At 45.7% G+C, this 25,542-nt stretch overlaps 3 protein-coding genes and 1 long non-coding RNA gene across 5 annotated transcripts; 2 read left to right on the plus strand and 2 right to left on the minus strand.

The window, feature by feature from the left end:
• Positions 1–2,288: 2,288 nt before the first annotated feature.
• On the minus strand, positions 2,289–2,848 carry LOC136471492 (uncharacterized). Its single transcript, XR_010762050.1, has 3 exons — positions 2,656–2,848; positions 2,396–2,569; positions 2,289–2,321 (listed from the first exon to the last, which is right to left on the minus strand). It is a non-coding gene; the product is annotated as an uncharacterized lncRNA (long non-coding RNA).
• Positions 2,849–11,623: 8,775 nt separating this feature from the next.
• LOC136471493 (uncharacterized) lies at positions 11,624–12,869 on the plus strand. Its single transcript, XM_066469222.1, has one exon. It carries the CDS (start codon positions 11,978–11,980, stop codon positions 12,629–12,631), a length of 654 nt encoding a protein of 217 aa, XP_066325319.1. The 5' UTR covers positions 11,624–11,977; the 3' UTR covers positions 12,632–12,869.
• A 298-nt stretch (positions 12,870–13,167) lies between these two features.
• Positions 13,168–17,089, minus strand: LOC136476119 (protein NONRESPONDING TO OXYLIPINS 2, mitochondrial-like). Of its 2 annotated transcripts, none has more exons than XM_066473827.1 (3): positions 16,903–17,089; positions 16,696–16,817; positions 13,168–13,501 (listed from the first exon to the last, which is right to left on the minus strand). In XM_066473827.1, exons 1-3 carry the CDS (start codon positions 17,013–17,015, stop codon positions 13,476–13,478), a joined length of 261 nt encoding a protein of 86 aa, XP_066329924.1. In that variant the 5' UTR covers positions 17,016–17,089; the 3' UTR covers positions 13,168–13,475. The 2 variants fall into 2 exon arrangements, with proteins under 2 accessions (XP_066329924.1, XP_066329923.1); XM_066473826.1 differs by having other exon boundaries at positions 16,629–16,817; positions 16,903–17,088.
• A 113-nt stretch (positions 17,090–17,202) lies between these two features.
• On the plus strand, positions 17,203–22,771 carry LOC136476117 (protein phosphatase 1 regulatory inhibitor subunit PPP1R7 homolog). The gene is made up of 6 exons (XM_066473825.1): positions 17,203–17,634; positions 20,270–20,500; positions 20,661–20,807; positions 20,879–21,021; positions 21,346–21,460; positions 22,408–22,771. Exons 1-6 carry the CDS (start codon positions 17,317–17,319, stop codon positions 22,486–22,488), a joined length of 1,035 nt encoding a protein of 344 aa, XP_066329922.1. The 5' UTR covers positions 17,203–17,316; the 3' UTR covers positions 22,489–22,771.
• The last annotated feature ends 2,771 nt before the right edge of the window (positions 22,772–25,542 follow it).

Raw genomic sequence — 25,542 nt, forward strand, 5'->3', positions numbered from 1 at the left:
AGATCGTCACGTTGGGTGAAAGTTCCACATGACATGCATGGATCGGAGGCCTACAGTCGCAACAGTTAATATGACTGCTGAGATCCGATCCACCCCATATGATGTATCGATGGACGATGGCCTCCCACTACTGGAGGCGCATGCTTTGCCGAGGACCTCTGGCCCTCGGTAAAGGACTAGAAACCCTCGACAAAGGCTTTTGTTGAGGGCTGTCCTCGGCAAAGACTCTTTGGGGAATTTTTAGACGGCGAAGGGGTCTTTGCCGAGGGCCCTTTATCGGGCACTCGGCAAAGCCTTTGCCGAGGGCCAGGATGGCCCTCGGTAAAGAAAAGACGCCGTCAGATGCCGGCGCCGTTGGCGGTTTCTTTGCCGAGGGCCGGCCCTCGGCAAAGAAATGGTTTTTTTTGAATTTATTTGCCGATGGCCGACCCTCGGCAAATAAAAGTTTTTTTTTAAAAAATCTTTGCCGAGGGCCTCCTCTATGGTCCTCAGCAAAGAAATTTTCAGGATTTTTTAAAAATTCTTTGCCGAGGGCCGGCCCTCGGCAAAGAAATGGTTTTTTTTTGAAATTTTTAACCCTTTGCCGAGGGCCTACTCCTTGGCCCTCGGCAAAGAAATTGGTAGGATTTTTTAAAAATTCTTTGCCGAGGGCCAGGGAGTAGGCCCTCGGCAAAGAAATTTTTAGGATTTTTTAAAAATTCTTTGCCGAGGGCCGACCCTCGGCAAAGAAATGTTTTTTTTGAATTTTTTAACCCTTTGCCGAGGGCCTACTCCCTGGCCCTCGACAAAGAAATTGGCAGGATTTTTTAAAAATTGTTTGGCGAGGGCCGGCCCTCGGCAAAGAAATGGTTTTTTTGAATTTTTTTAACCCTTTGCCGAGGGCCTACTCCCTGGCCCTCGGCAAAGAAATTGGCAGGATTTTTTCCAAAAAAATCTTTGCCGAGGGCTATTGCTTGGGCCCTCGGCAAAGGACACTTCTTTGCCGAGGGCCTTGGTCATTGCCCTCGGCAAAGAGGCAGAAATTTATTTTTTTTTTGTTTTTTGCATTCCATCGACACAAGCATTTCATATATATACATATATATATCACACAGAACCCATTTTCTCACAATATATCACAACCATAATTATGAACCACAAATCATAATATATTACAACGACAAGTCACATGTTCATCATCATTCACATGTTTATTACGACAAGTTAATAAAATCCAAGCACAAGTCACAACCATAAATCACAAATCACGCTAAAGTCCAACCACATCACCTAGCACGAGTCCTCATCAAGCTAGCCTATGAGACGATGGTGAAGGAAAAGCAGGATCACCCGGTGACGCACTAGCGGGTTGATTGGAACCCGCGGACTGAAGCTGCACAAAGGAGCAGAGATTGCATGTGTGAGTAATCCGGGAAAACAGTTTTGAAACTTAGAGATTGCATCTAGTATTGTAGGAATACAAAAAGATTAGACTCAATTGAAAATTTCGGCAGCACCTCTCCTGCACGGGGAGGTTTCCAAAACCTGCAAGAAACGACGGCACGAACGCCGACATCCACAACGGCACGAACGCCGACATCCACAACGGCACGAAGGCCGACATACATGCAAAGCACAAACAAAAAGTGAACTTTCATACTTACAGGAGTAGCTGCAGGAGTAGGAGGTGGAGGAGCTGAAAACTGCACAGGTACACTCGATGCTTGCCCAAGACTTTGCATGATCACCATCATCTCCGCCATCTGCTTCTGCGCGGCCTCGAACGCGACCTTCTGGGCCTGCAGCTGTGCGGTCAGCTCCGCGTTCTGCTCTTGACTTTGTCTTTTTGTTTCTTGTAGCTTGGCCTGCAATATTTCACTCCAATGTATCAGTAATGCAAATCTAATTTAGGTGTTTAAATATGTACGTACGATGAGTAAAACAGGAATTACCTAGAGTGCTTGGACCTGCTACAGTGCTGGAGATGGCCGTGGACGTATGGGCTGGTTGGAGCTCGTGCTCCGTGCTCGGATAGCGTCGAGGGAGGGAACAGTGGTGGAGTCGATGGCGCCGTCTGCAATCCACAGCCGCCCGTGCTTCTTGCCTCCTCCGAGCCTCATGATCGCCTCTGCATCAATGGGCTCAGTGCGCACATTGTAATCTTCCCCATAGATCCCCCTTACCGTTGACGTGTACTCTTGGACTTTAGTGTACACGTTCGGGTCGGAGTACACCTGGGGTGGGGCAGCTGGGTCGAAGGAGACAGAGGACGATGCCCTGCCCATGTGAGACATAGCCCACGCAGAGAACTCCGAGATCTCATCGCCCGGGTGCGCAGCCTCCTGCGAGAAAGACGGGAAGATGGTGAGAAATCAAATAGAATTGAGCGTCAAAATAAATGAAAGAAATCACTTACGTATGCTTGTTTGTATCCGGGGAGGCTACGACTGCCTTGATGGTGAGTTGGACCTTGCCTCATCAGACGCTGTTCCCGCTGCCTCTCGTGCGTGTCAACAAAGTCCTGTGATAACCACTTGTCCACGATCATGGCCCAACACTCAGGATACGATCGGCACCACCAGGGAATCACCTACAAGTCATCGAGTATTTGACATATAAGAAGAAATTGAACCTACTTAATATCAGAACGAATCATTATGAATGTTATTCGCCTACCTCAAGGTACTGGTCCCGGGTCAGCGTAATCCGTCTTGCTTGAGGCTTGGGGAGGAACTGCCTAAGTACCGACCTGTAGTAGTCTATGTGGGCCTGGACGCGCCCATGGTGGTGCATCTCGGTGACGTACTTCCTACAAGCTGCGGCAGCCGCCCGATCCGCCTGGGCCTCAAGTCCTTCTTCGGCCTTAAAATATTTCTGCATACAAAACCAATGTTGAAAGGTCCTAATATGACTAGAGGGGGGGGTGAATAGCCTATTTAAAAATCTACAAATTAACTAGAGCAATTTGATTAGTATGGCAAATAGCATAATGAAAACTTACTCTAGCTCTACAAGGGTTGCAAGCCACCTATCCAACAATTCTAGTTGCAATGATTACTTAGGCACACAAACTTGCTACTCCAAAGAGCTCAACAAGATGAATGTAAATAATAAAGTAGGGTGATTATACCGCCGTGTAGGGGATGAACCAATCACAAGATGAAGATCAAGCCAATTACCGGGAGAATGCGAATGACAAGAGACAACCGATTTTTCTCCCGAGGTTCACATGCTTGCCAACACGCTAGTCCCCGTTGTGTCGACCAACACTTGGTGGTTCGACGGCTAAGAGGTGTTTCACAAACCTCGTCCGCACGATAGGACACCGCAAGAACTGACACACAAGTGAGGTAACTCAATGACACGAGCAATTTACTAGAGTTACCTTTCGGCACTTCGCCGGGGAAGGTACAACTCCCCTTACAATCACCGGAGATGGCCACGAACAATCACCAACTCGTGCCAATCCTCCACCGCTGCTCCAACCGTCTAGGTGGTGGCAACCACCAAGAGAAACAAGCGAAATCCGCAGCGCAACACGAATACCAAGTGCCTCTAGATGCAATCACTCAAGCAATACACTTGGATTCTCTCCCAATCTCACAATGATGATGGATCAATGATGGAGATGAGTGAGAGGGCTTTGGCTAAGCTCATAAGGTTGCTATGTCAATGAAAATGTGCAAGAATTATCCTTTGAGCTGGCCATGGGGCTATAAATAGAGCCCCCATCAAATAGAGCCGTTATACCCCTTCACTGGGCAAAACACGCTCTGACCGAACGCTCCGGTCATACTGATCGGACACTGGCCCTCAGCGTCCGGTCGCCCGATGGATGCCACGCGTCACCAGCTTCAAACGCTGTTCGTCAGATTTCAACGGCTACGAAGCTGACCGGACGCTCCGGTAAAACTGAGCGGACGCTGAAGCTCCAGCGTCCGGTCATTTCCAGTAAGCTCCCCGAGGCATGTTTTTTCGACCGGACGCGTCCGGTCCACCTTGACCGGACATAGACCAGCGTCCGGTGCTCAACCCTAGCGACTGTGCCGTCTGACAGCTCAACCGGACGTAGCCCTTCAGCGTCCGGTCGCTGAGTGACCCAGCGTCCGGTCAGTAGACCGACGCCAGCATCATTTCGACCAACTCCATTTCAACTCTAACTTCTTCACCCTTGCTCAAGTGTGCCAACCATCAAGAATTTTGTATCCGGCGCAATAGAAAATAGACATTTCATTTTCCCGAAAGCGCCGAATCCTGCCTCGCAAGCTCGGCGGGAGGGAGAGAGGGACCCAAACCCATCTCAACCCTGCAAACACCTTGTGCACATGTGTTAGCATATTTTCACAAATATTTTCAAGGGTGTTAGCACTCCACTAGATCCTAAATGCATATGCAATGAGTTAGAGCATCTAGTGGCACTTTGATAACCGCATTCCAATACGAGTTTCACTCCTCTTAATAGTACGGCTATCTATCCTAAATGTGATCACACTCACTAAGTGTCTTGATCACTAAAACAAAATGGCTCCTACATTTTATACCTTTGCCTTGAGCCTTTTGTTTTTCTCTTTCTTCTTTTCCAAGTTCAAGCATTTGATCATCACCATGCTATCACCATTGTCATGATCTTCGTCATTGCTTCATCACTTGGAGTAGTGCTACCTATCTCATAATCACTTTGATAAACTAGGTTAGCACTTAGGGTTTCATCAATTAACCAAAACCAAACTAGAGCTTTCAAATGTATCCATTCATTATTTCAATAAAAGATTTAACCAATGAATGCGATGTATTAAGCAATGTTGTGCGAGAGAAACTTACCCAAAACTCCGCCAATACTCGCTCCTGCTTGTTGCGGTAAGTGTCATCCGTGACCAGCGCGTACCTGTCCCAGTTGGAGGCCGGCTCCCGCACCACCGGCTCTTCGGACAGTTGCACAATGCCGGGGTACCATTTCCTGCACAAAACACCAAGGATGCTCGCGGGGGTGCGTGCTGGAGTACCCGACAAAACCAACCAGGCCCTACACAAGTGATTAAGAAAATTTATCAGTTTCTCTTAAGATTTCCAACATATCTTATGAAGTAGTTGTGATAACATCCATAGTTACTTACCCCTTTGCCATAGGCCGTATCACTGAGCGGTTGTGAGGAAGCGGAACCGGAGGGAGGCTCGTGGGACCTCGCTCGTAGAGAGTCCGGGTAGCGGTACCCTCTCCCTCGCCCTCGAGCGCCTCGCCTCCCTCGCCCTCGAGCGCCTCGTCTCCCTCGCCCGTCTGCTGACCCCTCTTGTCCTCCGATGAGGACGAGGCCGTGGCCGTCACGTGCTCCTCCTCTAGCACCTCATCACGTGTCGTGGGAGGAGACCGCTGCCTCCTGCGGCGGCTGCCCCTGGTCCTCCTCTCGTCACCTCCTGCGGACGCTACCCCGGACGACGACCCCTCACCTCGAAGGAGAGGGCGGTCTCTCCCATAAACCGAGGGCGTGTCATGGCGTGGATGTCTGCTCACCATCTTTGTCCAATCACCTGCAAACATGTATCTTGTCATATGGCATCTTAAGCATACAAAGGAGTTTCTCTGCCTCATACAAGTTCGTCGGCAAAGTGTGCTTCTCCGGTAGCATGGTGCCAAACACGGCCAACATCTTATCGAAGCCTTCTCGACTCAGGTTTAACTCGGCCTTCAACCCCATTACACGTCCAATCGCATCTAGCTGAGAAATCTTTGTACGCTCGTGAAGGGGTTTCTGTGCCGAGTCCCACATTTTTGTAGAAGTCCTTTACGGATTCCTCCATCTCCTCCTTCTCACGTCGTTCAGCGAAGTGAGCTTGGTGGGCGTCATCTAGCATGTCTGCTACCTCGGCATCATCATCAAAAGCCTCGAGGCATGCTCTCACCACCTCCGCTCTTATACGATCTGCTTCACCATGGTAGATCCACTGCTGGTAGCCAGGCATATAACCATTGAACACAAGATGTCTACCCATGGTCTTCTTGTCTACTTTTCTTCTGTTGTCACATTTGCTGTAGGGACACCAAACTAGAGAATGTCCTCCTGCTCCTGGGCCAAATGCATGTTTCAAGAAACCATCTGTCCCCTTCACCCATTCATAGTCGTAGTCACTCCCGCTTCTCCAGCCCGTGTACATCCACTGACGGTCCTCCATCCTTTAACATTTATAGCATAGAGTATCGTGACCATCAATTGCATCTACGCGGTGTTCCTACTGTCTAATAGGTGAGGATAGGTCCTAATCCCACCCGCGGATGCGTAGATGAGGTCAGTTTCCATGCTCCGCTCCTCTCCGAGACAGAATTTCGGCAGCACCTCCCCGCTGTTCTCTCGATACACGTCCTGCAAGGGAGAGTGTGTATCCATAGAACAACAGGGAGGTGTTGTCGAAACTCCTTCCCGGACCGGAGCGGACCATGGAAACTAACCCATCAACGCATCCACGGGCTGTCCAAAAAACGTGGACAATCTGAAACAGATACGGTCGCAGATACGCAAAGATCCGCATACCTACGACCGTATCTCTTTCGGACGGGAGACGCCTAACTGGGTTACGCGCGGGCTACGACAGACATGCGCAAAAAGAGGTTATTTATACCTAGGGTGTCGGTGAAGTAAGGCTAGCGGGGCAGTGGCGAATTGACGCAGTGGCGAGGCGACGCAGTGATGGCAGAACCGCGACGTAGACGAAGACGATCGGGGTCCTCCGGGTCCCCTCCGACGTACTCTTCTCCTGCATAAAAAGACAATAGGTTATTTTTTGTTCAAAATTTCGGCCAGGCTCGGGGCAGCCGGTGCGCGCAGCAGCGGGCGCGCGGCGGCGGGGTGCGCGGCGGCGGCGGTGGACGCGCGGGGGCCGGCCGCGAGCGGGCGCGTGGGGAGGGAGACGGTCGACGTTTTTTTTTTCAATTTCCGATCGGGTATTTGGGCTGCGTCCCGATTTAGGGTTCGCTCCTTTGCCGAGGGCCCAGATGCACGGCCCTCGGCAAAGATTTTTTATTTTTTATTTTTAAAATTCTTTGCCGAGGGCCACGGGGAAGGCCCTCGGCAAAGAGCCCTCAGTAATTTTTTTTAGGGTTCGGACCTTTGCCGAGGGCCAGGTCCACGGCCCTCGGCAAAGATTTTTTATTTTTATTTTTAAAATTCTTTGCCGAGGGCCACAGGGTCAGGCCCTCGGCAAAGAGCCCTCGGCAATTTTTTTTTGGTTTTTTTAGCCCAGTTTTTTTGTGGTGCTACAATACATTGTTTTGAACTCAATTTTAAAATTTAGGCCAATTTTGATTTTGTTTTGTATATTTCCTTAATTTATTTCGATTCTTTGATTTTTTTTAATATGTCAAATTTGAACTGCAGGTGCATGGAATATTGCAATGTAGTGTTTCGAAAAATGTTATTCATGTTAATTGGTGCATGTTGAGTCCCTATCCACGAGCTTGCATCAAATTTTCACGCATCTTGTTCGCGTAACATGGCGACCGACTTGCCGGGAAAGTGTTTTAAAATTATATAAAATCCATATGAAGTCCGAAAATCACGAAACTTGGCGAGATGTCATGTTATCGCATGTGTAGGCTGTGGTAAAAAATTGAGAAGGCTTCGAGTGAGTTGCGACGTCGGATGCCTGAAACCCAGACATCTCCACATGTGATCACATGTGGAGATGGATCACATGTGGAGATGTCTGGGTTTCAGGCATCCGACGTCGCAACTCGCTCGAAGCCTTCTCAATTTTTTACCACAGCCTACACATGCGATAACATGACATCTCGCCAAGTTTCGTGATTTTCGGACTTCGTATGGATTTTATATAATTTTAAAACACTTTTCCGGCAAGTCGATCGCCATGTTACGCGAACAAGATGCGTGAAAATTTGATGCGAGCTCGTGGATAGGGACTCAATATGCACCAATTAACATGAATAACATTTTTCGAAACACTACATTGCAATATTCCATGCACCTGCAGTTCAAATTTGACATATTAAAAAAAATCAAAGAATCAAAATAAATTAAGGAAATATACAAAACAAAATCAAAATTGGCCTAAATTTTAAAATTGAGTTCAAAACAATGTATTGTAGCACCACAAAAAAACTGGGCTAAAAAAACCAAATTTTTTTTTTGCCGAGGGCTCTTTGCCGAGGGCCTGACCCTGTGGCCCTCGGCAAAGAATTTTAAAAATGAAAATAAAAAATCTTTGCTGAGGGCCGTGGATCTGGCCCTCGGCAAAGGTCTTCTTTGCCGAGGGCCTAGCCTCGGGCCCTCGGCAAAGCCGATTTATATAAAAAAAATTTGACCGAAAACTGGTTTTTAAAAAAGCTTTGCCGAGGGCCTGGTCTAGGGCCCTCGGCAAAGACTTAAAAAAAAAATTTGCCGAACCTTTGCCGAGGGCCTAACGGGTGGCCCTCGGCAAAGTTTGACGGAAAATGGCCGCCGTGACCCAACGGACCTACTTTGCCGAGGGCATCTTTGCCGAGGGCCAAGGCCCTCGGCAAAGATTTGATTTGCCGTGGGCCTGTCTTTGCCGAGGGCCGTACCCTCGGCAAAGGCCTCTTTGCCGAGGGCCGTTCTTTGCCGAGGGCTCCCGTGTATGGCCCTCGGCAAAGAGTCTCTTTGCCGAGTGCCCGATATTTGGCCCTCGGCAAAGTCTCAGGCCCTCGGCAAAGTACGCGTTTCCAGTAGTTCTCTTTTTCGAGCTGAGATCACCACCAGCTTATCACTACTTGTAGCTGCAGTACCTCTCTTCTTTAATTTCCAGAAGCCTCCAATATAGTAGGAGGTAGTAATACGACTCCAGCATCAGGTAGCGTCTGTACGTCGTCGACTCCAAGTTACTTACTTGTTGCGTTGCATATATAATATACGTATGTACCACCGTCACCGTGGTAGTATATGTCACGACACACGCGACACCACCGTGACCGTGAAAGCAACGCTGTCGATCATCAGCTTCCACGTGACTTGACTATCAAATTAAAGGTGTGCTTGATGTTGGACCGTAAAAAATATCAGCTTTTTGCTTGCGCCCAGCGGCTAGCACTACTTTTGGTAGAGAGTTCAAGTGATAAGTCATGAGAAAGGCAAACCTGATAAGGTCATGGCTGACACAATTGTGATCACCTAGCGCCCTTATTAGATAGAACATGAACATCTTCTTGATGATCACATCACTCGATCAGGTACGTATTTATTAGTCTCGCAAACTGAATTGCTGAATCTTTTTTTTCTTTTCTGAACCTTCTAATAAACCTTCTAAACCACGCATACACGCAGGATGCATGGTTTCAGGATGTATGAGTATCTGGACTGGAGAGGCCGTATTTAGGGTGTGTATGAGTATCTTTTTTTTTTCCAGAACCTTCTAATCACCATTTACCCCCCATTATCACCACAATTAGGTCATATTTAGCTCTCCTATTTAACATGCGAAAAGAGAGGCCAGTAGCATAGGCAGGCCCCAGGATGCAAACAAGACCTTCATTTCCCCTATTGAATTAATTACATGTCATTGTTTTTAAAAAAGAATTAATTACTTGTCATGCCATTCCAATCCATTTTTAGCGAAATTTGGTTGACCTAATGGCTCAAAACATACATGTCAAAACTAGTAATACATGTTTTGGCAAAAATATATGTCAACAATTAAATTCATAGGTTTGATTACCATTTTCCGGTTTGAATATATTATATTTAAAACTGAATAAATTTATGAACGCTTTTGCTATATCGTGCCTGGTGAAACTTACCCTCCTACATCTGAAAATTTTGGACACGTGTGGCAATCTCCGATTTTTTTTATCTTTCGGCCCTTTTTTGAAAGATTTTCATAAATTCATCCCCGGTGGTATCCTTCGAAAAATAGACCCTGACCTCGGCGCCGACTTACATGTCTCGGCGCCAATTGCTCTGGCACCGAGGTCTAGGATCATTTTCTGCGTGTCCTTGACGTGGCTGCTTGCGTGGCATGGACGTGGCATGAGCTCGACGCCGTAGATCTTGGCCCCGAGCTCGGTGCCAATTACTACGGGCCGAGCTCGGTGCCAATTGCCACAGCGCCAAGCTATGAAAATTGATAAATTTAAATTTTTACCATGACTTGGATATTGAGAAATGGGGCTAACTCTAGAGTTTTTACAGTGACTTATTGTTTGATCACTTAAAACAATCTAAAAATACTTAAGATAAAAAATTTGCCTGATCAAATGGAACTACAGCACGTCCGGGCGGCATAGTGCAGAGCTTGGCTCCTACAGCACGACCGGACGATGCAGGGCTCGACTCCATGCTGTGTTGCATTGCTAACCGGAGTAATAGTACGTACTACGTGCATGCAACGAACCGTACGTGCATGTGCAGGCATGCAAGCACGGACGCAACACACCTCACCTATAAGCACATGGAAATATGGCTAAGTCTAGAATTTATGACCGTGGCTAAGTCTGGATTTTTACCGTGGCTAAGTCCAAACTTGACGAGACTTGTTTTGTTGTCATCTCCTCTGAGAGTATTCAAACTCGTAGTACGGTATCAAATTGGGTTGTTATACAAATTTGGAAGATAAAATGTCGTAAACATGTCAATTCCCTGTTGGCGATCAGAGAATTAGAAAGATTTGGAGGGGCCAAAACATCACTGTATTCAAACTTGTGGTCACTATTCGGCCATGTTAAAGACTGATTTAGATTTAGGTCCAAAAGCAAAGTTTGTTGTACTCAACTCAAACTACAACTTCCATTAAAGGTCAAACTTCATATCTAGAAAAGAAACTATAGTTTTACCCTGGTCAAAACAACACCATAAAGAAAGGAGTTAACTATTGATCCAACATTTAGAAGCATTTTAGGTTAGTTCATGAACATAAATCCTAGATCATTTTTATCTTAAGTATTTGTAGACTGTTTTAAGTGATCATACAGCAAGTCACGGTAAAAACTCTAGAGTTAGCCACATTTCTCAATATCCAAGTCATGGTAAAAATTCAAATTTGTCAATTTCCGTAGCTCGGTGCCAAGGTCTACGACGCCGAGCTCATGCCACGTCTGTGCCACGTAGGCAGCCACGTCAACGACACGCAAAAATGACCTTGGACCTCGGCACCAATTGTTACGGCGCCGAACCCAGGTCTATATTTTGAAAGGATACCTACAGGGCGTATTTGTGAATATCTTTCAAAAAAGGGCTAAAAAACAAAAAAAAAGTCGGCGGCATTCTCTAGTGCTGTTGTCTGGTGGTTGTAAAAAAAACTTTAGGCCTTGTTTGGATGTAGTCGGATTCATATCAATCCACATGTATTGAGGTGGATTGGAGTGGAACTTCAGCTAAATTCCATCCCAACACATGTGTATTGAGATGAATTCGACGACGTGTAAACGAGACCTTGATTATTTTTGTTGATGATATTTCCCTATATGTCCCCGATACCATATCGGAGGTAAGGTGTATCGGGGTATCGGAGTATCCAGTACGTATAGCGATACCGACCTGTACGCAACCTGGTGATGAAGAAGTATCTGAGCATCTATGTTAGCATATTCCTCCCGCAACACCGTAGCTGGCGTCATCACATACGTGAGATTAAAACCTAACCCCAGGTCGAAATAAAGCAGATACTTGGCACAAAGATAGCTTCATGTTCATGTTACTCGTGTGCCACCAATCATGATGAGGTAACGGATACGACCGTAGTAATGATAAGCTGATAACTGATAAGCACGCGCCGCGCACCTCAACCACAAGTTGTGCCCGTATCAAATCCTGTGTTTAGGCGTCCAAGATCGACTCGGTACCTGGTTTTCTGCAACAATCTCGTCCTCAATACTAATCGTGATCACGAGGTCAAGGTCACTTTCTTCTCTAAGCTCTCTCTGCCTCTCTATAAATAGGTGCCATGGTGTAGTAGCCTAGCTAGTACGACTCTTCCATAAAAAACGAAGCACAACACACGTCAAGAAAGCAAACCGCTAGAGTAGTCGCTCAGTCAGTCCATGGCACCAAATGGAGAATCACCGGCCATGACCACCGTGGCGCCGCTCTTGGCGACGATCATCGGCAGCTTCGGCAGCGGCGAGCACAGGCGGCAGCAGATGGTCCCGTCGTGCCACGAGCTCCGCAGCTGCGTCGCGGGCGGCGACCACGACAAGGAACTGGAGCTGATGCTCAGCCCCGACGACGACGCCAGCCCGCGGGACGCCGGCGCCACGGCGCGCTCGGCCTCGGCGGCGGCGGAGGTGGAGGACGCGGAGTGCGAGTGCTGCGGCATGTCGGAGGAGTGCACCCCGTCGTACATCGCCGCGGTGCGCCGCCGCTTCTCGGGCCGCTGGGTGTGCGGCCTGTGCGCCGAGGCCGTGGCCGAGGAGGCCGCCAAGAACGGTGGCGACCGCGGCGCCGCGCTGGCGGCGCACATGGCCGTGTGCCGCCGGTTCAACGGCTTCGGGAGGACGCATCCCGCGCTGTTCCAGGCCGACGCCGTCATTGACATCGTGAGGAAGCTCTCGGCGGGGTCGGGCCCAAGGTCGCCGACGAAGTCTAGCGCTGCTGCTGGCACGAGGGTCGTCATCGGTGAAGGTGCCAAGACCGCCGCCGTCGACGGCATGGCGCTCATTGCCGGCGTACGCAATGATCAGGTGGTCACCAACTAGATCGCTGGCTAAAGTGTGTACAGCCAGACAGTAAGCCGTTTGCGACTTCAGGGTGTACGTAACGTAGGTACACCTTGTGTATAGATTGATTTGTTTCCAGGTTCAGTGCCTGTTGGAGTTTACAACTTTTTGGATGGGCTTTTGTTTCCTTCTTCAGCTCTTTTAGCTGAGAGCTGAGCTGGGAGTGTAAAAAGCTCCATCTTCCCATCCCAAGCTAATTACATGTCTTCATCTACACAGCTTTGCATGCCATGCCTTCATGGTGCTTCGTCTTAACACCCTCATGTGTATTTCTATGTGGCTTGCAGTCAGATGACGTCAAGCATCTCCAGTAAAAATGATCTAAATAAATGTTAAAATTTTGGAGATCTTTTCATGACAGCTGTTTTTATTTTCCAAAAAACGACAGTTGGAGATGCCGCGAGATTGAATGTTCCAACATCAACTACAATTCAATCTTCGCAACATTTCAAGAAAAACACTTTAACGTACTGAAACAACATTTGCAACAACATATCACATTTTCTCGAGATGCCGCCCAGAAATTTGTTCTCAACTTTCAACTGATGCCCATATCTCCACATAGATGGTGACGGCGTGCAAGAACACTTGCAAGAAAAATGACTATGTTCTCTAAAACCTCGACCTCACATGGAATTCAAAAGAATAGCCGTTACCAGGAATGCATTACGGTAATAAGTCAAACATGCGCCACTGGCACGTAGCAAAAAATAAGTGCCCCTAAATAAATAAGGTAACCATTTAACAAGTATGATTATTATGACAACCAAGTCTTCCAACTATCTGCTGCTGATGTCGCTGCCATGTGGAGCAGTTTCTTTCATTATCGAGGGACACTGAGACCTGTCTCTGCAAGATATTATCAAGAAAAACATGAGTTTTTGGTTGTACTGCAGTAAAATTATCTAACATACCCATGCACACACAAGGTACACTAAAGGATAACACAAGCAATGAAGTTGCTAATATAAGTGAAGCTACCATAGAACGAGTCCATATAAGGCCTTGTTTGGATGCATGTGTATTCACTTCAATCCACATGTGTTGGAGTGGAATGGAATGAAATTTAGTTTAATTCCACTCCAATCCACTTCAAGACATATGGATCGAGAAGAATACATGCGCATCCAAACAAGGCCTAAGAGTGCAAGTTCAGACTTCAGAAACCAAGAACCAAATGTCCTTGTCACTGTAACTCTTTTCCCCAGGGAGTGGATTGGGTAATGCGAAACCAGATCGCATGAACTTCAGTTCAGCAATAGAGTTCAAGTGGAGCATTTTGGCAACATCACATTAGTATTGGGGCTTATGCGCAATGAAAGTGCCAGAGGAGGATTTAACACGATTGACATATTCATAACGGTGCAGAGGGCACAAATGACAGGAGCACAGTGTTTTTTCCTTAATTATAAAGACAAGAAAAATCAAATTTTGAGACGTATGTTGAAAATCAGAACCAAAAGAAATGGGTCGAATAAAAGGATCTTCTCAGTACAGTAAGATCTGAAATCAAAACTGAAATGGACATAGCAAAAGTAAATGCGATAGTTGATATGTGTAAGGAAGGACATAGCTTAAATATACTACATACAGGTAGAACTTAAGCAACCACCAATTTGACTTGACAAATTGGCAGGAATTATCATGCAGTTACGACTGATTTACAATTACATTATGCTAGCAATGTAATTTTCCATGTTGTATATACCTGTACTACTTAATTTCCACTATTTTGTGTTTTATTATGGGTCAACAACCACTTTGATCCAAGTCTGGGAAATATGGCCACTTTGGTCCTTAAATGAGCTGACCATGAAGCAATTCTTGGCAAGAAAACCCGTTAAGAGACATGTTTTGTCATGAAGACAACTGAGTGATGACTCCAGACCCACCCACTCACATCGAAGTGCTGGTCAGGCAAGAATCTCATTCTTGGCAGGCTATGCTTCCTAACATCTACATTATCGAGCTCTTGAAATCAACACACCTCGCCTGACCTTGGGACCAATGTGCAAGAAATTTGAACCCATTCAAATCAAATAGAATGAAATATAATTTTCAGCACAAAAAAACTGACAACATGAAAAACGACAAACCATATGTATAAAACATAATAAATGCTCAAGAAATTTGACTGCGACACTGGGGAAACCAGTGGGAGGCAGATGATGTTGCTCCAGTATCTAGATAGCTTAAAGAGTAGGGCACAAAGGAAGTGATCTCTTCCTGTAAAGGGTGGAAAAAAACTCGGCCGGTGGGGGTAAAGCCACCTCCACGAAATTAGCGTTAGAAGAAACTCTCTGCCTGAATGATTCGAGGGTAAAGACAGGAAAGGCCAGCGCCTGGTGGACTGAATCAATGGGCAAATAGCATAATGGCATAATAAAATAGTCCGGGTAAAGTCCACTTTTAAACCTTCAAGTTGCATGGCAGTCCAATTTTCAACCCTGAACTATGAAACCCCCTCCAACTATCGAAACCTGACAAGTTTGGTTCTTTGGCTGGTTTTCTATTTTGTAAAAATAATAAGAATCTGGTTTAATCTCCAAAAAGTCATAAGTAATTTAGTTTAAATCAGAAAAAATATGAAACTAGCACCAATTTTCTTCAAAACATGTTATCTATATGTTGGTGCTCTATTTGGAATGGATCTTATATGTTTTAAATAAATAATGAGCATGAGTGCACAACTACAAGCAATAAAGCATTGCAACATAAATAAATATGCCAAATAACTCCTAATAGATCTCAAACAGGCACATACCATTTTTACAAAATTGGCACGGATTTCATATTTTTCTACTTTAAAATAAATTAGTTATGAATTTTAAGACACTAAACCAGATTTTTATTATTTTTACAAAATAGAAAACCACATTTGAAACTAGCAAGAGGGACAAATTTGTCCGGTTTTGGGAGTTGGAGGGTGTCTGGTACTCTGTTTCGTGGTTCAAGGCTGAAAATCAAACTACAGTGCAAGTTGGAGGTTGAAAAATAGAGTTTTATCCAAATAATAATGCATCAGCTGAATCAACAAAGACTCGTCACGCTGATTAAGCATGCTAAGCAGTATGATAATCCATATGATGTCATATTTGGCCAAACTTAAAACTTTGGTAACCACCTAGAACTAAAAATGAACCAAAGGCGAAGGTCAACTAGTCAAGAGACCAAATAGGTATTTGACCCTGTATCAACTTACATTGTCAAAATGGGAGGAGAAAAGGAGACGAGACCTAAAGGACAAAGTTGATAATCTCAATTGCTGAGGAATATAAAGGATACAATTGACAATCACAAAAAAACTAAATGTATTGTCAACTTACTGTATCCAAAGCCAAATAGGTTAATATCCTAAATTAAGAATGAATCGATGACATCCAGAAGCTATTGACACCCATTTTAGCTTGCATGGGCTGTCTCAGGTATAGCATGCACCAATTTCTAACATATTAATGAACGAAAAAGTGTTTATGTTGTAACATCCTGACCATAGTCACCACGTTTCTGGGTCAAGGAAAGGGGGTCCAAAGGAGGCGGTGCACCACTTGAGAAAGGTGTTGCCAAGTTCCAGACGACATTGTTCCAACGGGAATGATGTTCTGACAATCTGACTTCTGTCATTCCTGGGACGAGGAACGTGGCACTATGTGTATACCATGTTCCCCGTGATACTGATCCTGATAAAAGTTTATCAGGATCAGTTCCCATAACTTGAAAAGTTCTATTAATCATCCCACATTATAACTCTATCAGACATATATGACAGTAGAGCAATGAGTGAATGAAACTACAGAAGTAGCCAGTGACTAATGTCAAACTTTCACACTCCACTCCTACCTAGAGATTAATATTCATTGCATCGATCCAAGTGAAACGGATCTCACCAAGTGAACCAAAATCATCCTAAATCAAGACAGACAACACATGATCAATAATAGACAAGCAAGCAAGCAATCGGGCAGCCACAACTCACTGTAGCGTTGCAAAGATTAGTAGACTGTATCAGACTCAGACTCCCGGGTAGGAGCTGCAGAGCGTACCCTGCGACACGGCCCGGGCCACCTCCGCCCCCAGCCGCGACGTCAGCCGAGCCGCCGAGACCGCGCTGTGCAGCGGTTGCAGCGACCGCGCCAGAGCCATCCGCCGCCCTAAGGCCGAAGCCCTGCGCCACATGAAAACCCAGTTAAACAACGCCTAATCGGGAAACTTCCTCACAGGCCGCGAACAAAAATGGAAGGACCCCTTACCTGGGGACAGGAGCGAGGGCGCGGGGTAGGGAAGCGGCGGGGCTCCGGCTGGCAGCAGAGCGGAGGAAGGCCGCGGCGGCGGGGCGGGTGAAGGAGCGGAGGCGCGACGCCATGGCTTACCCGGGGACAGGGAGGTGACGAGCTCGCGGCTGAGGGGCGGCGAGGCCGTGTGGGTTTTTAGGGTTTTGGACCTTGCCATTTGAGAAAAAGACACAGATGGGCCCTAATGGTAGTACTGTCAGCCCATATAATTGGCCCACATACTATTCAGGCCCGGCCTACTAAAATCACCTCTCTTCTTTCCCCAAACGAAACCAATTGCGTTTTCTTCTCCTGCCTTCGCTCCCCCGTTCTTCGAGCGCAGAACATTCTCGAGACCTGAAATCCTGAATCCACCCTCACCCAGCGGTCCCCATGGCCTCCGGCGAAGGTGTAGTTGGTCAGCTGTCCGGGGCGGCTAGCGGTGAGGCGGAGGCCAAGATGGAAACGGAGGAGGAGCGGGAGGGGCCGGTGCTGTACCTCGACCTTACGAGCTACCAGCTGCACGATCTGAGCGAGGCGGAGATCCCGCCAACGCTGGAGGAGATCGACCTCACCGCCAACCGCCTCTCTTCCGTCGACCCACGCATCGGCCAACTCCCCCGTCTCCGCAAGCTCTCCTTCCGCCAGAACCTCCTGGAAGACAACGCCGTCGTGCCGCTCTCGTCCTGGGAGACTATCGCCGGATTGCAGGTGATTACTGACTCGGAATCTGTAGTGGAGAGTCGCTGTTTTATCGCTCCGATCGTGATGCCCAATTTTGGCCAATAGATGCTTGTGTTAAATCATCCCTGCAGTTTCTTTGATTATAAATCATCTTTCTTACCAACCTGTGTTATTCAGGAACGCATATTTTACATAATAATACTTGGTAGCGTGGTCAATAACTATTTGTCTATTATTAATTCTTCTTTGCTGTAAATGGGTGAAAACTAAATGCAAGTAATTTGCATTTTTTTACGTAGAAAGCCTAGCAACATTTATCAGTGGAAAATGAGAGGGTTTGTTTATGATCATCTTGTGGTGAAACATAGAAATTTCATGAAACTTGAAGTTTAGTGCTCTTGTAATCTTGCTCCCTTCACTGAGATATCAAGTCAGGTAATTGGTATTATTAGGCAACATATTGTGATATGCAGTACGTCGCTTGGCTCAGTTACTGTAAGAACAAGCAGTTGTAATATTGTTTATGTATCACATTACATTTATTCCTACAATACAAGTAAACCTACTGAGGAGACTAAATTTTTGTCTAATACACTTCACGAAAATCGACAGCTGTGTGCACAACTATCTGGAGTATTTCTTATGATTATTTGCTGGACCTCATAATAGCTGGGGGCATTGTAATTTGTTACAGTCCTGATACTTTCACAACATATCCCAAGTGCCCAATTCATTTACTTTTAGAAGCTTTTATGGAGAGATGGATTAAGTGAGTCCTCACTTTGAAGTTTTAACTGAGGGATTGTCAAGATCAGACAGAGTTGAGTCACCATTTTTTCCTTCAGTGAGCTGGAAGCCACTGTAGTATCGAGTATATTTAGTATAGGCTATCGGTACCTTCTTTTATTTTGCATAAGCCCTGCTTTTACTGAAAGAATAGAGAGTGGCTGCTGGGAAAACCAGCTTACAATCTAGCACATCCAACACAAGCTACTCATCCAAACAATCAACCACAAATGCTAAACTCTCCTCTCTTAAACTGCACCCCTCCATAGTCTAACAAAATACCCCAGCACCCAAAAGGAAACCAGCCACAAAAGTACTCCCTAGAAAAGAGAAATTACAATTGAGGCCTTCCTGAGCCAAACACAACTAGCACAGCAAAACACTAAAAGACTGATCTTCAACTTCCTAATTCGTCAATCAGATAGGATATCCACATCTTCACAGCATCCCTGTCTTCAGCATCTTGACAGGCCTTCCTTGAGCTTCTCCAGAATTCCTTCCATGAGTTTCAGCTGCGCCCCCTTCATTAGGATCTTCCAGTGCTGAAGAAAACCAAAGACTTTATAACTAATTTCTTTCGGGCTCTTAATAATATGATTTGAGAAAACTAAATCATTCCGAGTTCTCCACAGCGACTAAGAGTTGGTTGCCATGATCTTGATAATCACCATGCTCCACTTATTACTACTACCCGGAGTTGTGAATTTACTCTCAAAATCCCCTCTATCTACTGGGATTGAGTCCCACCCTAGGCTATCTCTAATCCAACACCAAACAAAAATGGCCAGGCGGCATCTGAAAAGAAGGTGATCAATAGTCTCATTCTTTCCGCATAAGCTGCAATCTTTAGCCTCTTTACAATTTCTTTTTTTGAGTTGTTCAGTGGTCTGTACTCGTTCATGAGTTACCATCCAAAGGAAAATTTTAATCTTCAACGGTAACTTGGTTTCCCAAATGTCCTTCAATTCTCAAGTCAACTATTCCTGGAAAAGTGACCATCTTATAAACTGATTTAGTAGTCAAATTACCAGACTTCTCAAGCATCCACACAACTGTATCTGTCCTCTCAGTCAGACTAATCCCCTCTAACATAGTCATCATCTGTTCCCATTCTTCCACCTCCTTATTCCCTAAATTTCTTCTTAGAGACAAATTTCACTCTCTTTGTGCTAAATTTGCAAGTGACCCTCCCTGGTCCAGGGAATCCTGTACAGGTTTGGATATAGAGTCATTAGCGACCTTCCTCAATGCACACATCTTCCCAAAATCTTGTCCGTTACCCACACTCAACTATCATCCCTTTGCCTCTCTCATACCAAGGTTTAACTGCATGAAGACCTTGCCAAAATTGAGATCCACCTATGCTGTGTGATTGACTAAAATTCTTGCCGTGAAGATACTTGGCTCTGAGTAGCCTCATACACATACTGTCATCTGCACTGTCTAGCCTGAAAATCCATTTGCATAAAAGAGCTGCCTTCATGGCCCTAGTGTCAATGAAGCCTAAACCCCCAAATTCTTTGGGTTTAGCCAGAGCCCCCCACTTAACCATGTGATACTTCTTTTGTTTCCCACGACCTCCCAAAAGAACCTTCCTCTATCTGAATCAAACCTCTCCTTTAACCAGTAGAAACCCATTGTATACATAGGAATGCTTGACAGGCTGGTGTTAATCAAAATAGATATGCCCCCGTAGGAAAAATGCTCACACTTCTAAGATTTTATGCATGATCATCTTTGCATCCGCCACAGTATTAGTGATGTTTGAACTTTTCATTTGTTCTGGCAAATTAATTTGATTTACCTTAGAAACATAGATGCTTTCTTTAAAAACTTTTTTACAATGCTATTTAACTGTCTCCCTTTCATATTTCAGGAGTTGGTCCTTAGAGATAACAAACTTACAAGGATTCCTGATGCTGGCATATTCAAGGGTCTTCTGGTGTTCGATGTATCTTTCAATGAGATAACTTCCTTGACTGGTCTGTCCAAGGTTTCCAGCAAATTGAAGGAACTTTATGTTTCAAAAAATGAAGTTGCAAAGATGGAAGAGCTTGAGCATTTCCATGCGCTGGAAATTCTTGAACTTGGTAGCAACAGATTACGGGTAAGAATTTCAGAGTAAATTGCATATGACTCCTGGTGACTGCATGTTGTCTGGATGGTCAGTGAATAGAGCCATATGTAATGCTTCATGCTGTATGTAATTTGTTTATATCTAGATACTGTTATTTCCTACAGCCTTACAATGTTTTATCTCGTTTCAGGTAATGGAAAATCTTGAAACCTTGACAAATCTGCAAGAACTGTGGTTGGGAAGAAATCGAATTCGAGCTGTCAACTTGTGTGGTTTGAAGCTAATTAAGAAAATAAGTTTGCAAAGCAATAGATTGACTTCAATGGATGGGTTTCAGGTACTCTATCATAACTTCCCTGTTCGCCTGTTGTAGTTGCTGCATGGTAATATATCTGTTTTGCAACTCAGGAATGTACTGCGTTAGAGGAGCTGTACCTCAGCCATAATGGAATTCAAAAGATGGAAGGCCTCTCTACCTTGCAGAACCTCTGCATTTTGGATGTTTCATCTAACAAGCTAACCACTATAGAAAATATCGAAACCTTAACCAGGTAAATGATACCATGTGTCTTATAGCCTTTTCTTCTCAGAGTAACAAAATTAGTAGAAACAGCTATTCTAAGAATGAAGGGCGGGCCTGGTGCAAGCGGTAGAGTATTACCGCCTGTGACCGGAAGGTCCCGGGTTCGAGTCGCGGTCTCCTCGCATTGCACAGGCGAGGGTAAGGCTTGCCACTGACACCCTTCCCCAGACCCCGCACAGAGCGGGAGCTCTTTGCACTGGGTACGCCTTTTTTTTAGCTATTCTAAGAATATAAGCAGCTGGAGAAAATGCTTATTTCTTTCTCTTCTTTATCATGTGAACTTGCAATATAGGCTGGAGGACCTGTGGTTGAATGACAACCAAATACCATCTCTAGATGGGATAGAGACTGCTTTGGCTGGTTCGCGGGAGAAGTTGACGACAATATATCTTGAACGAAATCCCTGTGTAAGTATTTCATAACTTGTATATATAATCCTTGATGTTTCTATATAGATGGGAAAAAGAGCCAAGATTCATATCATATGCGCTCAACATATTCGCAGTTTATTATGGTTAAGCTGTTGCCATCCATTGCTGTGTGCCTTGTTGCTAGAGTACATTTTTTTTTTGTAAAAAAATAATGCTAGTTTGCTATTACAAGTTCCCTATTGTTGATGTTAATACTTGATAGTATCTCTATGTTTTTTTTTTGCCAAAATTAAACTGTTTGCTTTGTATTGTAAAAAGTAACACTATTGATTACGGAAGTCTTGAGAAGTGTCTTCCAAACCTCAGTGGTACTGTGATTCCAAAGTGAAAAAAATCTAACTATGAGTTATTACCTTTTGTTTTTGGCTATCTTGAGCTACAGATCTTTTTTTTTACTATGGCTAAGATAGCTAGTATTTTTGAAAAAAAGAAACTCTGCTCAGAAACAGTTTGGAAAAAAAACTCTACACTGAATCAAGGTACTTATAAAGCTGGGACCTTAATGATTGTTGCTCCATTGATTGTGGGTGACTTTGGACCCTTGTACTCTTGCAGTATCTTTGCTATGTTACTTGAGATATTGACCCATTGTTAGTTTTGCATGGATCAAGTGCTACCCATTGTACCATTTATTTGATGTGTTATACAATTTTGAAATTTTTATCACTAGTTATTGAATGAAACAGGAAACAAACAATAAAGGTATTTGTTAGTGAGAAGGAAGTCACATGCACTGAAGTTCTCTTAGACCATGAAAATAATATCTGCTATCAGAGAAATCTGACAAAAAGTGTTATGCTTGTACAATATTTTGTGTTCCAGGGTACTACCACGATATCAATCTATACTCTGATAGGACCCCTGTGGATTTTGTTTCCTCTTTTTGATGAGCTTACCCTTGTCTGTTTCCCCCTTTGTTGCAGGCAAAAACTCCAGATTACTCATCGACGTTGAAGAAAATATTTCCAAAACTCGAGCAAATCGATTCAGATATCATAGCATGAAAACTAGCTAATCATTGCACAGATACTAAGGCGAAGTAGGCTTGGAGTTTTCCGGGGAAGTCATTAGCAGCAATCAAGTTGTGAACGAATAATAGACATTATTTGATCATCAAGGTGTAGTAGGCATTGTGGTGCTAGTTGTTTAATGGTTGCACCTGTTTGTGGCCTACGATTTTTCATTGCCAACTCTGCTCTACGTTGAGACGAAGACGTTGGTTAGGAGCTCCTATGAGCTGAATAGTGATTGGTAACCAAATAATCAACGGTAGATGTTTGAACATAAGAGGTGTAGCTGGATTGTCATCCATGTTGCTACTTTCAAGATGTTGCATTTCCTTTCCCTGTAGATTAGCGTCGGTTTTTTAAAAATGAGGCTAGGAACAGCTAGCAGTACTTTTCTGTAAGTTATGAATGTAGACATCTGTGCGTTGTATATCAAACTTGCAAGGCTTGAATGAACACATGAACCCGAAATTATCTTTTCTTTGAAATTTTATTTTAGTCAACCGAATTTCTGTGCATGAAACCTGAATTACGAAAGTACACAGAAAGTCAGTTGGCAGTGCTAGCGTCTGGACTGGACGTGTCTGAATGCTCGTGTTGCACTTCCATTTCCTGCGCTCCAGCCAACACGCCTCGCCCGAGCCTGCATTTCGTGCGCCCATGTGGGGCTTGCACCGCCAGACCGCGTGCAGGGACCACTCGTGTCTCCTTCGCTTCTCACGTGCATTTCAACATGTGCAACATTCAAATGAAACACTTGCAACGTACGTCTGAAATAGCTGAAACACTTGCCATGTACATCTGAAACATTTGCATAATACCATAAAAAACTTGAAAACGTGTGTAGAAATTGTAAACATCAAGATGAAATACTTGAAAGGGTAGGCCTGGTGCAGTGGTGAGAGCTGTCTCACTGAGTCATCAGGTCGCGGGTTCGAAACATCCTCTCCGCAGATTTTGTGGGGGAATGCTTGCCTCGGTTTTTCTCTTCCCTAGACCCCACTCACGTGGGAGCCTCCGACACTAGGTTTGCCCAAGATGAAACACTTGCAACATACGTATAAAAACACTTGCATATATGCAACATTCCGATCTAGTTTTACAACATCCAAATGAAACACTTGTAACATATGTCTGAAATAGATGAAACATTTGGAACATACACTTGAAATATACATGTATAGCCCATTGCAATATGTGTAACATCCAGTCTACTTTTGCAACATCCTTATGAAACACTTGCAACATATATTTAAAACATCTGAAGCATTTGAAATGTACACTTGCAACATGCATCATATCTTGGTGCGGCCTCATTCGCCGTCTGCATCAGGGCGTCGAAGCCGTAACAGGAGGCGAGGCCGGAGGGCTTCCACGCCAGGGCCTGACGCTTCTCCTTGCGCAGCGGCCTTAGTGGCTAGCTGGCGGTCGAGGGAGCAGTCGCCACACGTGGGCACAGCGGTGCCCGCGCCATCAGGCGAAGTGGGCTGTAGAGCAGAAAGTGGTGGCAGGAAGCAGCAGGACGGCGCAGTGGAGCAGGGGAAGGAGCAGCGTGGGGTGACTGCTGACGGCGGAGCGGGCCGCAGAGCAGGAGCAGCGGAGCGGCCGACGGAGTAGGAACAGGCGGGGTCACCATTCGCGCGGAATAGAGCGGAGTAGGTCTCTCGTCTCCTTCTCCTTTCCTTATCCAATTAGTGCAACGGAAGAGATAGACGCAGATATATACCGTAATAAAATATGAGTGGGCGCACAACAGAGGTTTATTGGGTTGGTATGGAGACCCACGAAGGGGCGTCTAGACAGACGGACGCCCTATACGTAGCATTTTGCTTTTGAGGTCCGTCGTCAAATGTTACATATAGTGGGCCTTTTGGGCACGTTAGATGTATGAGCTTTTTACCTGTGGCCCTGAAAAAATGGCTCTTCCTTGTGTGGCCCCTTTTTTGAACTTACCTCTATGGCTCTGAAACGAACTATCGGGTTCATAAACCCGGGGTCCCTCATGGACCGGCTTCCCAACAAAGACTCGGCCCAGCAGACAACGTTGTGAACGACGCGCAACTTATGGGCCGGCCCAAAAACCTAAATGATAGGCCAGAAAGGCAATCCAATCTCCGACCGGAAGGCCTGGCCGAGGAGGAATGGCGCCGGCTTCCGACTCCGGCACCGCCTCTCCAACCAGAAGGCCTCACTGAGGAACAACGCTCGCTTCCACCTCTGGCCCACCTTCAGACGGCCTCTCTGACCGGAAGGCCTGGCCAAACACTGCTTCTGACTTTGACCCACGTCTGCGCCGAACCCCTGCTTACAGCTCTTCTCCGATGGGGGCAATCAGAGCCGACTGGGACCAACCGACCAAGGACGCCCGCTCAGTGAGGACTAGGAAACGGACGGAGAAAGTAAGGCAGGGCACTCAAGCCAACCGCAATACCGAGGACCGTACCCTGTACACCTACAGGACAGTACCAGCAGGGCATGTCAGAAGGGTACCCTACAACCTTCCTGGCATGTCAGGACCCAAGCAGTGTTGTGGGCGCCGACATTTGCCCTACAGTGTTGTGGGCGCCATCAACTCCCATACTAGACAAACACAGTAAGACCCCCCCCCACATGACTCCAGGCATCAATAGTGTTGTGGGCGTCGGCATTTACCATACCAGGTGAATATGGTAAAACCCCGTACATGCCTCTGGGCATCAACAGTATGACAGGCACCGATGTCTGCCATATCGGAAGAAGACGACGCAACCTCCCACATGCATCTGACATTTAACAGTGTTATGGGCGCCTACAATCATCTTGTACCCAATGGCGTGGACAACAAGACTTAGTAGCATGCGTACTCTCTCTCTCACTTGTAAGGCTTTCCTTTTCACCTATAAAAGGAGATGCGCTCTCTCTCAATAGATAGATTGATCAGTCCACAACAACTTGAACAACACACACATAGGAGAACCACTAGGTTCAAATCTCGAGCACATGCTCAAACACATAGCACATAGAGGAGCTTCCATCACTCTTGGCCCTTCAAACCAGAGTCCGACCGGACCT

Source organism: Miscanthus floridulus, chromosome 8, assembly GCF_019320115.1.
Source record: "Miscanthus floridulus cultivar M001 chromosome 8, ASM1932011v1, whole genome shotgun sequence".
Classification (NCBI taxonomy): Eukaryota; Viridiplantae; Streptophyta; class Magnoliopsida; order Poales; family Poaceae; genus Miscanthus; species Miscanthus floridulus.

Coding starts and splice junctions, on each gene's coding strand:
- LOC136476119 (XM_066473826.1), bottom strand. CDS start 17,015: ATGGCGTCGCGCCTCCGCTCCTTCACCCGCCCCGCCGCCGCGGCCTTC. Junction 16,818..16,902: donor GCCCTCGCTCCTGTCCCCAG/GTAAGGGGTCCT, acceptor CATGTGGCGCAG/GGCTTCGGCCTTAGGGCGGC.
- LOC136471493 (XM_066469222.1), top strand. CDS start 11,978: ATGGCACCAAATGGAGAATCACCGGCCATGACCACCGTGGCGCCGCTC.
- LOC136476117 (XM_066473825.1), top strand. CDS start 17,317: ATGGCCTCCGGCGAAGGTGTAGTTGGTCAGCTGTCCGGGGCGGCTAGC. Junction 20,808..20,878: donor CTTCAATGGATGGGTTTCAG/GTACTCTATCAT, acceptor TTTGCAACTCAG/GAATGTACTGCGTTAGAGGA. Junction 21,022..21,345: donor AATATCGAAACCTTAACCAG/GTAAATGATACC, acceptor CTTGCAATATAG/GCTGGAGGACCTGTGGTTGA.